We start from the raw sequence: 11026 nt of genomic DNA, 5'->3' as shown, positions 1-11026 counted from the left end.
ATAAATAAGGTCTTGATAATAAACAATTTTATGACTATGCCTGACACTTGATGATAAATTCTCTAAAAAGACAGATGTATATATATATCAGTGTAGATGAAATGATGAGTTACATAAAAGGAGTTCATCATGTCTGCTGAAACTTCATATTCCTAATTTTATTACTGTTGTACCAGTTCATAACTTTACTGTTGGAAAACAAAAGGGGAAAACAATCAAATATAACAATCATGTTTTTAAATTGTCAATTAAAAGTACTTTGTCATCAGTATTAGTGTGGCCCTCTGTATCTAGTGCTAAATGGTTTTGTATTTTCAGCAAATTCCCTTCAGCGATCGACTGTGTCTCTGGCAGCTCTATTGTCCCTCAGTGCTGTGCTGGTGCCTGAACACGACAGAAACACATCTGTCTATGGTAGTGCAAGAACTGTCTGTCCTGGTGTAACTGAGCCCAAAGTATTTAATTCAACAAAGTAGGTGAAGAATACATAAAGGTAGGTTTTGGGTGTATGTACATATAAGATAGCTTTAAATTGTTATATATTTGGACAATGCTGGAACATTTATGTAGAAATGGTATTAGGGTGATTATGTGGTATATGTACTTATGTATGTACTTTACTGAGTATTTTAAAAAAAAAAACTTCTGATTTTTATTATTATTTTTGTGTGTATTCTGTAATGTGTAACCATTTTTTTTTACTTAAACTACTTAAATACAACATAGTATGGTGGAAGTAGTTAAAATATTTTTAAATGGAAATGTTTCCACCTAGGTTGCTAATATGTAAGTCATGTATTAAATATTCAGTACTCCTAAATGATTATCAGAAGTATTAAACATTTTGTAAGTGAAATCACTTAAAGATAAGGGCCATTATTTGCCCTTTCACTGTGAATTAAGTAATAAACTATATCAGAGTGAATTTCCCTACAACAAATAAAACAAACGAATCTAGTGTAGAGCTGATGCATGAAAATCTTTCATCATACCATCTACAGGTGAACGATGTACAGCTTTATGGGAGGTGGCTTGTTCTGTGCTGGAGTTGGAAATATACTGCTGGTGGTCTCTACAGCCACAGATTACTGGATGCAGTATCGCCAGGCCAGTGGTTACATGCACCAGGGCCTGTGGCGCTACTGCGTGCCTGGGAAATGCATGCTACACACTGACAGCATTGGTGAGATGTAGGAAGCAGTTAAATAAAATATGTTTTTTCACAGAGTACAACACATCTATACTTTTTTTTTTTTCTTAATACAGCTTACTGGGATGCCACCCGTGCATTCATGATCCTGGCCATCTTGGCATGCTTCTTCGGCCTGCTTATAGGCATCATGGCTTTCATTAACTACACCTCTTTCGATGTCTTCGACAAAACATTTGCTGCTGGAATTCTCTATTTCATTTCATGTGAGTGTGCTCAGTCCAAGTGTCAAACCTCAGTAGATTAGCATGTTCAGTCTTTTACTAAATGCACATAAGTACATTATTTATGTATTTCAATAAAATATTTAAGAATGATTTATAATTATATTAATCTTCTAGATAATAGGTTAGACCATTTATTACTTCTATTAGTTATTACTTCTATTACGCTTTTCAGGCTTTTTTGTGCTTCTGGCAATGGCTGTATACACTGGGGTGACCGTGAACTACTATGGGAAGCGATATGGAAACTGGAGATTCTCCTGGTCATATATAATAGGCTGGGTGTCAGTGGTGCTTACATTCTTTTCAGGTATAACATTTTATAAATATTCTACATAAATTTGGACAGATACAGTGCCTGGTCTATAAAGTGGTTACTGAGACTCATCTTGTCCCCTGTTTTTGCAGGTATATTCTACATGTGTGCTTATCGGATGCAAGCACCAATAGGCCCCATGTCACGCTGAGGCATCTCATCCTAGATCAACTCATCATTCAGTCTGATGGTGATCCACCACATCATCATGGATGCTTACATTTTAATTCATTTGTTTACCTCATGGTTAATGAATAAAATGGTTGGGACAAATATGTGCTACTTTAATTCACAATAAAACAATCCTAGAGAATACAGTATTTTGGCCTGGATATATTGCTGCATAAGAGACCATTTATTTACGGATTGGGCCTTAAGACACAAATATAAAAACAATGTAGAAATTAAAGATTTGATACTGAAGACAAAATATAGGTAGTCAGAACTTCAAGTTGTTTATTGTGAAGTTAATGACAGTGAGACACATATGGAACATGTGTATAAACGTGCTTCTCAGTGAACAAACTGACAGGAGCTTGTAACAAACTTAGCTTGTAAGCCTTTAAAGAAAATCAGCACCTTAATATAAATGGTGTTACAGCTGTGTTTAGAAACATGCCACCAAAGAAAAACCTGACTGCATCACGAGTAGAAATTAGAAGAAAATGTTGAACAGTTTAGTCAACTTCTTCAATAGTTGGTCCAGAAGATCCTCCTCCAGGTGCAGCACCACTCCCTGGGAATCCACCGGGCATCCCACCTGGCATGCCACCCGCACCCTGGTACAGCTTGGTGATGATGGGGTTGCACACCTTCTCCAGCTCCTTCTGCTGATGCTCAAACTCATCCTTCTCAGCAGTCTACAAACATGGCAAGAGTAACAAATTAAAGAAGAAGCACAGGGACTGCTATTTTCATTTATATTTTAGGCATACCAGGCAAAGAAAATGATTGATGCTCTGAACTTTTTGCCTTAGACCTATGAATCAATAAAAATTAACAATTGTATAATTTAGCAGTGACCTCAATTATCCATTTTAACATAGTGATGCTTTAAGGATTGCTATGACGCATGTTACTTAAAATTCTGTTGTGTTTGTCAACTACACAGTGGAATTGTAAAGCAAATCACCATGCAAAGTTTCCTATACCTGGTTCTTGTCCAGCCAGCTGATAACCTCATTGCACTTATCCAGGATCTTCTGCTTGTCCTCATCACTGATCTTTCCTTTCAGTTTCTCATCCTCAACAGTAGACTTCATGTTGAAAGCGTAAGACTCAAGCCCATTCTTTGCAGCTACTTTATCTCGCTGGACATCATCCTCAGCTTTGTATTTCTCTGCTTCCTGGACCATTCGCTCAATGTCCTCCTTGCTGAGACGTCCTGAAAACAGATTGATGAGAGTTTTAATCCCTACTGTAAAAGGAAAAAAATTTTATATTATATATGGTAAACAAACTCCTGACAGTTGTGCTACCTTTGTCATTGGTGATGGTGATCTTGTTCTCCTTGCCCGTGCTCTTGTCCACTGCAGAAACATTCATGATACCATTGGCATCGATGTCAAAGGTAACCTCAATCTGAGGAACACCCCGTGGTGCAGGAGGAATGCCCGTCAACTCAAACTTTCCAAGCAGGTTGTTGTCCTTAGTCATGGCTCTCTCACCTTCATACACCTGGCAGGGAACAATTAAGTAAGAATGTGCTGCAGAGAAAATGGACATTTATCCCCCCCTCCGGTTTATGATCTGTCAACACCAATTAGACAGTCTCACCTGAATGAGCACACCAGGCTGATTGTCTGAATAAGTGGTGAAAGTCTGTGTTTGCTTGGTCGGGATGGTAGTGTTTCGTTTGATCAGGACAGTCATCACTCCTCCAGCTGTCTCGATACCCAGTGACAGAGGAGTAACATCCAGCAGCAGCAGGTCCTGAACATTTTCTGACTTGTCTCCTGACAAAATGGCTGCCTGGACAGCTAAAGAGCAAAAAATAAACAAGTTATTGTTACTTGTACTGTTGTGAAACCAACATGACCGCTGGCAGACAATGATTATTCAATTTACCTGCACCGTAGGCAACGGCCTCGTCAGGATTGATGCTCTTGTTGAGCTCTTTTCCATTGAAGAAGTCCTGTAGAAGCTTCTGAATCTTTGGAATTCGTGTAGAACCTCCGACCAGGACGATGTCATGGACTTGGGACTTGTCCAGCTTGGCATCACGAAGAGCTTTCTCAACAGGGTCCAAGGTGCCACGGAACAGGTCAGCGTTCAGTTCTTCAAAGCGAGCCCTGGTGATGGAGGTGTAGAAGTCAATGCCCTCGTAAAGAGAGTCGATCTCGATGCTGGCCTGAGTACTGGAGGACAGGGTGCGCTTAGCTCGCTCACAGGCAGTACGCAGACGCCGCACAGCCCTCTTGTTGTCACTGATGTCCTTCTTGTGCTTGCGCTTAAACTCAGTGATGAAGTGATTGACCATGCGGTTGTCGAAATCCTCACCGCCCAGATGGGTGTCGCCAGCTGTGGACTTCACCTCAAAGATTCCGTCTTCAATGGTAAGGATGGACACGTCAAAAGTTCCACCACCGAGATCAAAGATCAGGACGTTTCTTTCTGCTCCCACCTGCAGAAGAGGTATTAAGAATTAATCAGAAGACATACACATGAATGCATGGTTTTGATTACAAATACTTTTGTAGTATTACTGTGATGTATTGCAAGCACACCCACTTTCTTGTCCAGGCCATATGCGATGGCGGCTGCAGTTGGTTCGTTGATGATCCGAAGGACGTTTAGTCCAGAAATGGTCCCTGCATCTTTTGTAGCTTGTCGCTGAGAGTCATTGAAATATGCAGGTACTGTAATGACTGCATTTGTGACAGACTATAAGGGGGAGAAAGTATTTGCAGCAGTTAAAACTGTGTTACCTAAAACATTCCATTGAAGGTTGAAAGTTTAATGTACACTCCAAACAAGCGTGTGCATTGCCAATGTTTCTATGTTAAACAAGCATTCAATATGTGACCCTAAGCCAACATTCTCACCTTTCCAAGATAAGCTTCTGCAATTTCTTTCATCTTTACAAGCACCATTGAGGAGATCTCCTCTGGAAAAAATGTTTTGGTCTCTCCTTTGTATTCAACTTGAACTTTAGGGCGTGAGGCATCATTGATTACTTTGAATGGCCAATGTTTCATGTCGGAATGAACAACCGGATCGTCAAATCTCCGTCCAATCAGCCTTTTTGCATCTGTACATGGAGCCCGGGAGGAAGAAGTATACAAGTTCCAGTTAGCCATCTCATACTTCACACATACAATTTGTGACAAAGGGATAAACAGAAGCAACTCTGATGCTTACCAAACACTGTGTTGGTAGGATTCAAGGCAACTTGATTTTTGGCAGCATCTCCAATCAGCCTCTCAGTGTCAGTGAAGGCGACGTAACTGGGTGTGGTCCGATTACCCTGGTCATTGGCAATGATTTCAACTTTGCCATGCTGAAAGACACCCACACATGAGTATGTGGTGCCAAGATCAATTCCAACTGCTGGTCCCTTCGACATGGTTTCTGCTGCCTGCAAATACAAAGTTTACTGATAAGACATTTTGTTTGGTGTTGTTTTCCCCCCTTCTATAAAATCTGTCTTGACTTTTTTTTTTTTTTTTAAACCCAAGAGGATTCTGTTCCTGACTGTGTGGTGACAGCTCAACTGATCTAATGGTCTTTTTTTCACTCACTGGCTGTCAGCTGCACTTACTTTCATTATCCAGCACCTGTTCAGCTGATCTCTTAACAGACCTCAGCTGTCTGTGTGACCTAAAGCTCCTTCAGCACTTAGAGGAATAATTAACCTTTATTTTCAAGCCTGTAGGCTAGAGTTGAAAAGGCTATGTGCAGTTGTTTCTTATAATAAACCTCAGAAACAGTTTTATCTGCCACTTGTAGTATCTTACTTTCATTCCTGTGCTCATGCACAGTGTGGTCCTATCACAGACCCCGTGTGTCTTTGCTGCCTGAAGATAATTTTGACAGGCATGAGGAGAAAGAGGAACTGAAATCACTAAAGAAAATGAAAATATTTTTGCTATGACACTAGCATACTTTCGCTCCGAGATGAGAGGGCTGCTTCTTTTCTACAGTCTTTCGTTAGTACGGATAGGAATCATTTCTGTAAACATTACATAACTGCTGATGGGAGTGTCTTGAATGCCTTGTATGGGCAGATTTCGAAACAATCGTGAATGCCTGCTGGAACATTCTGCGTTGGCACAAACTCACGCCGACTCAATACTAGCAAAGCAAAACTTCCCAGCACTCCAGTCATCAATACTCTGAAATGTATAACACTCCTGTGAAGGTACAACGTCTACCTCTACATGTTGTTTACACTCCAAACTATTTTTATCCAAAATTAGCCACTAATTAACATAAACACTAGCAGAACTTTTTGTACGTTTCATTTTTACAGACCTAGCTGCATGTACTTATTGAAAAGAAGAAAAAAAAAAAGGCTCTGCAGGTCTTCTTACCTGATAACACTTTTCAGAGTTCGCCTCTTCTCAGCTGCTTTCTCCCGCTGTCACTGCGATGCACGTCCTCAGCGCGTCTGCAGCCTGCGCGCGCAGCCGCATCTTTTATACCGCCTGCTGGATTCCGCTACTAACGCCCATAGAACAGTCCAGAACATGGAGGGTGGGATGCAGCCAATCAGGATCGAGAAAGCGAAACCAGCGCCGACCAATCAGAAATGCGGAACTGTGCCAGGCTCACTTCACACCACAAACGGAAGAAACTGTGAGCTTTAGCTAGAAAGTACTCGGCTTGTACTTAAAGCTGTTCAAGGGTGGAACAGTATCCAAAGAAACATTTGAAAAGTTGGTGAAAGTTGTCTCAAAGGAATGTAACACTACTATGGAATATCAGAGTGCTTTTTGGGTGATAAATTACATAGGCTACTAATGGCTTTACCCCCCCTGACAGTTTACTCGTTACTGCTTCCAGATGCATCCACAATTCAAAGCCTTTCTTATAATAAAGTGAATATAATAGTACAAAGTGTATAATAGCAAACTCTTGCATTTGTACAGGACTACTGGAGCATGCTGAAGATTTGATAAGTACTCAGGCTGTGAGCCAAATTCTTGGAAACACACCCTGTCTGCTGTTTGTTCAAGGGTGGAAGAACTGTCTAGAATAATCTTGTTTCAACTGCAGGATGCGGGTGAGAGAAGTAACAAGGCAAGCTACAAGGCTAGCTGGGAACATATACACACTACTGAATAACATACTGTAGAAAGCTTTCTCTGTAATGCATGTAATTAACAGTGTAGTATACAATTACATTTTGGGACAGACATGATTTTTGTTGGTTTGTATCTATACTCCAGCACACTGGATCTGACATTAGCATTTACAGCCAAAGGCCACTTTAATAGGAACATCTGTACACTTGCTTATTCATGCAATTATGCAGTCAGCCAATCATGCACAAGTCATGCAGACACAGGTGAAGAGCTTCAGTTAATGTTCAGATCAAACATCAGAATGGGGGGGAAAATATGATCTCATTGGCTACGTTTACATGCGCATCAAATTCCGTATAAGGTCTATATTCGGGTTGCAGCCATATTCCAAATACAATGTTTATATGCATACAGACATCAGAATATTCCTGTAAACGTGCATGTTGTAAGTATGCCTGAGTTGCCATTCATAAATACCTAGCCTACAGCTAAGCCTCTGTTAGCACCTACAACTCCTTGCCGACTGTGCATGCACATATATCTCCTTTCAGTGGATTTTCTGAATAGGGTGTTTACATGCAACAAATTTCCTTTTAAAACAGGTATATTTTAGGGGTGGGAATTGGAATTTGGGGAATCAGAATATTGTCTTAATCTCAATTGGGCAATCGGATTGTGGCATATGACTCAACAGTAATTAGAATATTGCCAAATTCTGATTAATATTGGAATATTGATGTGCTTGTAAACATAGCAAGTGACTTTGACCCATGGCATGGTTGTTGGTGCCAGAAAGGCTGGTTTGAGTATTTCAGAAACTGATGATTTTCAAGTACAAGTTTCTCTTGTGTAAACAGAATGGTGTGAAAAACATCCAGTTCTGCAGGTGGAAATGCCATGTTGCTGAGAGAGGTCAGAGGAGAATGGTCAGACTGGTTCGAGCTAACAGAAAGTCAAGTATCCACTCTTTACAAAGTGTGGTGAGGTCCCAAAACCCAAAAACAACAGACTGGCCAAGTAAATCACCTCTGCCCTTAACCCAATTGAGGAGCATGCATTTCACTTCCTGAAGAGGAGACTGGTGTGCACACATTCACTTAAATTTTAGGGCCTCTTGCTAGTGGATGCTAGTGGATGGTTCCTGTTATAGTGTAGTAAAATGTGAGATTTGTACAGTACTGAATGGTGGGCAGGCATTGCCTCAGGAACACCTGGTTCTGCCCCTACCCTCAGTGGGATTTCCCTTCGGAGAGCAGTCCCAAGACAAAACCCTAAGAAACCCCTTAGAGGTCCTGCAAGCCTCCACTGGGTTCTTCCTGTTTGAAATACTCTATTGTCAACTACATAGAGTATTATGATTTTGTCCCCAGAATTGAATAATGATGAGCACCAGCAGAAAATATCCCCATCCCCATACACACACCTCACCTTCATTCAACGTGTCTTCTCCAACGACCCACCTATAGAGGTTTGGTTGTAACTAGAATCCACCAAAGCATGATATGTTTGCCCTTGAATATTCACAGGTATCCGAGGTCTAGCTGGACCAATGTTCCCACTTCCATGACTGCACTGGTACTGGTACAGGCACTGGTCCTGGAAATGTCTGGGCTCCCCCCAGCAGCAACATGCCTGCCTGGGCCTTAAGCCTTTATCCACAGCTCCCAAAGCACCCACCTGTTTGTAGAGAGAGAGGAAGTAGAAGGGGGAGAAGGGATTGGAACCCAGATCCAGGAAGGAGGTTTAGGAAAGAATACTCTTCGTTTCCAAGGAGCAGGAATGAGAAGGGGCTGAGAGGGAGGGAGAGAGAGAGAGAGAGAAAGAAAGAAAGAAAGAAAGAGGAGGGGCCATCTGCCCCCAGATACACCTCATATTGTCCTCTGCCAGCTAGATCACCATGTCCAGTTTCTGCTGACACTGCTGCTCCAGCGTTCGGCCAACCCGCTTAATGATCACCTTCTTTAAATCCCCGTACTCCAGCTGATTTTCTACCAGGATCAGCTGCGCAGCCAGCTGGGCTTCTGATAGCAGGGGGAGCAGTCAGAAGGCCCGCTGCATCTTGAGCCACGCCCATGCTACTGCAGCACACTATAAGCACAGTGAACACCTCCAATTCATCCTGGGGCCTCATCATTGTGTGTGTGATAGGGGCCCCAGCCATGGCAGGATTGGCTGTAGTACTGACAGGCTGTAGCAGGCTCTGGAACGCCTGTCAGTCTTCGGCCGCCAAGGCCTCAAAGCGCTGGGCTTGCTCTGTGCACAGGTTGTGGTTAGCCTACTGAGGTTGGACTAGTTGTAAGCTGGCGAGGGACTTGATGTTCTCAGCCAGTGGCAAGTCTCCATGATGGTGTATTCATTACAAATTCTCCCAGGTTTTGGAACCACAGTAGCATCCTGGGTGTCATGAGGAGGATGAGGCCTCGAGAGGCAGGTATGGTAGAGAGCATTGATCTGTTTATTTTCTTTTAACTGTGCTTTTCAGCATGGAAACAAATTCTCTATGTAAATACTTTAACCCAAATGAAACTGACACTTTTACACACAAGTGATGTACTATTTCATCTGGTTATGCATGATATGACAGTGGTAAATGCACTAATAATAATAATAATAATAATAATAATAATAATAATAATAATACTCTTACTGGGGTGGTCAGAGGGGTAGCTATACTTCATGCTAGGATGGCACCCCTTACCTGTGCCCCTGCTCCCATTTTCAAAACCCAAACAAATAAACAAAAGCCAAATATGATGGTGGCAGTATTTCTTCAAAAATATTCTAGTCACTGGACTGAAAGCCTAAATATTTATTCATAGGTTTTGATTAATTTTCACTTAAACTTTCACCTGGGGCCCTAGGCTAAAGCCCAGCTTATATGATACCCAGATAATAAGAAAACCGCAAATTCTTAATGTCAGTAAAGCAGGTCATCACAAGGCTAAAATTATTCAGACATTTACAAACACTGGGTGTGTCAAAAATCAACATTCTATATTCTGTTAAAAGACCATGAAAGACCGTATAAATTAAAGAATACTTTTTTGCTGTGAAAGAAAATGCTAGTCACTTATATAATTGTGGTTCCATGAACACTGCTAGGGGATTACCAAGGATGGAAAATGTCATGAGAAATTATACTTACGTATATAATATAAGTGAATTACCCGAAAGAAAGTGGATGTAACCAGCCAAGAATGTACATAAGTGAAAGTTAAAAAAAAGGCTAGTTTTAAATGTCCTCAATGATTAAAAACTAAAAAGTAAATGTTTTTACCTGATGAAATTATGTTAATGTCATATATCTTTTTCATGTGAAAAGTAACTTTTATTACTTATCTAAAACTGTTAAATGAATTGGATTTTAAAGCAACTATGCTACATATTTTGCCTGAAAACATAATTCCGGCCCTGTAAGTTGGCTTGTCATATGCATAACTAACAATACACAGTTATGGTAAATAGCTAATGAACTAATCAGAAGTAAAATATAATGTAAATAACCCATATTTACCATTTGCTAGAATTTTAGAATTTGACTTCTGGCTGCTAGCCAATTATCTTAGCTACTGGAATTGATGCTAGCCTAAACAGACATTAGCAAAGAAAACAGTCTGTTGTGTATGGGCTATTACAGCACTGATTTATTGTTTTGTTTCAGCTGTGCGCTTTGATATGTCTATGCTTTGTGAATGTGTACATTGGCTGATATAAGTCTGTGCAAGAAAAAGGAAAGCTGCAGTAAAAGAAGAGCAGAGCTCTGTGAACGGCTAAATTAGCAAGTGTGTTCCTTGAGTCTCCCCAAGGCTGAATGTGTCTAAGAAAGACACAACACCGGCCAACTTAAATATATAGCCAGTTAAAGATATCAAATTAACAAACGTTTCTCACCATGCCTTCTAGGGAGGCAAAGAAGACACCTCTTTTTATGTAAGTTGTTGCTTACTCCAGCATTTTGAAACATTTTACTGAGTTAGGGCCAGGGGTGATCATCCTCAAAGTTTTAAAGAACAGCTATGGCAGAAGTTGT

At 40.8% G+C, this 11026-nt stretch overlaps 2 protein-coding genes across 2 annotated transcripts; one reads left to right on the top strand and one right to left on the bottom strand.

The window, feature by feature from the left end:
- Window positions 1-334: 334 nt before the first annotated feature.
- On the top strand, window positions 335-2063 carry lim2.3 (lens intrinsic membrane protein 2.3). The gene is made up of 5 exons (XM_026924050.3): window positions 335-493; window positions 1002-1183; window positions 1267-1416; window positions 1610-1744; window positions 1843-2063. The coding sequence occupies exons 2-5, from the start codon at window positions 1009-1011 to the stop codon at window positions 1899-1901; spliced, it is 519 nt and encodes a 172-aa protein (XP_026779851.1). The 5' UTR covers window positions 335-493; window positions 1002-1008; the 3' UTR covers window positions 1902-2063.
- A 117-nt stretch (window positions 2064-2180) lies between these two features.
- Window positions 2181-6428, bottom strand: hspa8b (heat shock protein family A (Hsp70) member 8b). Its single transcript, XM_026924047.3, has 9 exons — window positions 6283-6428; window positions 5111-5327; window positions 4795-5000; window positions 4481-4633; window positions 3818-4373; window positions 3527-3729; window positions 3229-3427; window positions 2902-3134; window positions 2181-2610 (listed from the first exon to the last, which is right to left on the bottom strand). The coding sequence occupies exons 2-9, from the start codon at window positions 5313-5315 to the stop codon at window positions 2428-2430; spliced, it is 1938 nt and encodes a 645-aa protein (XP_026779848.1). The 5' UTR covers window positions 5316-5327; window positions 6283-6428; the 3' UTR covers window positions 2181-2427.
- Window positions 6429-11026: the final 4598 nt, after the last annotated feature.

Source organism: Pangasianodon hypophthalmus, chromosome 14 (genome assembly GCF_027358585.1).
Source record: "Pangasianodon hypophthalmus isolate fPanHyp1 chromosome 14, fPanHyp1.pri, whole genome shotgun sequence".
NCBI lineage: Eukaryota > Metazoa > Chordata > Actinopteri > Siluriformes > Pangasiidae > Pangasianodon > Pangasianodon hypophthalmus.
The sequence above is the reverse complement of the archived record's forward strand: the minus strand, read 5'-3'. Positions and strand labels throughout refer to the sequence as shown.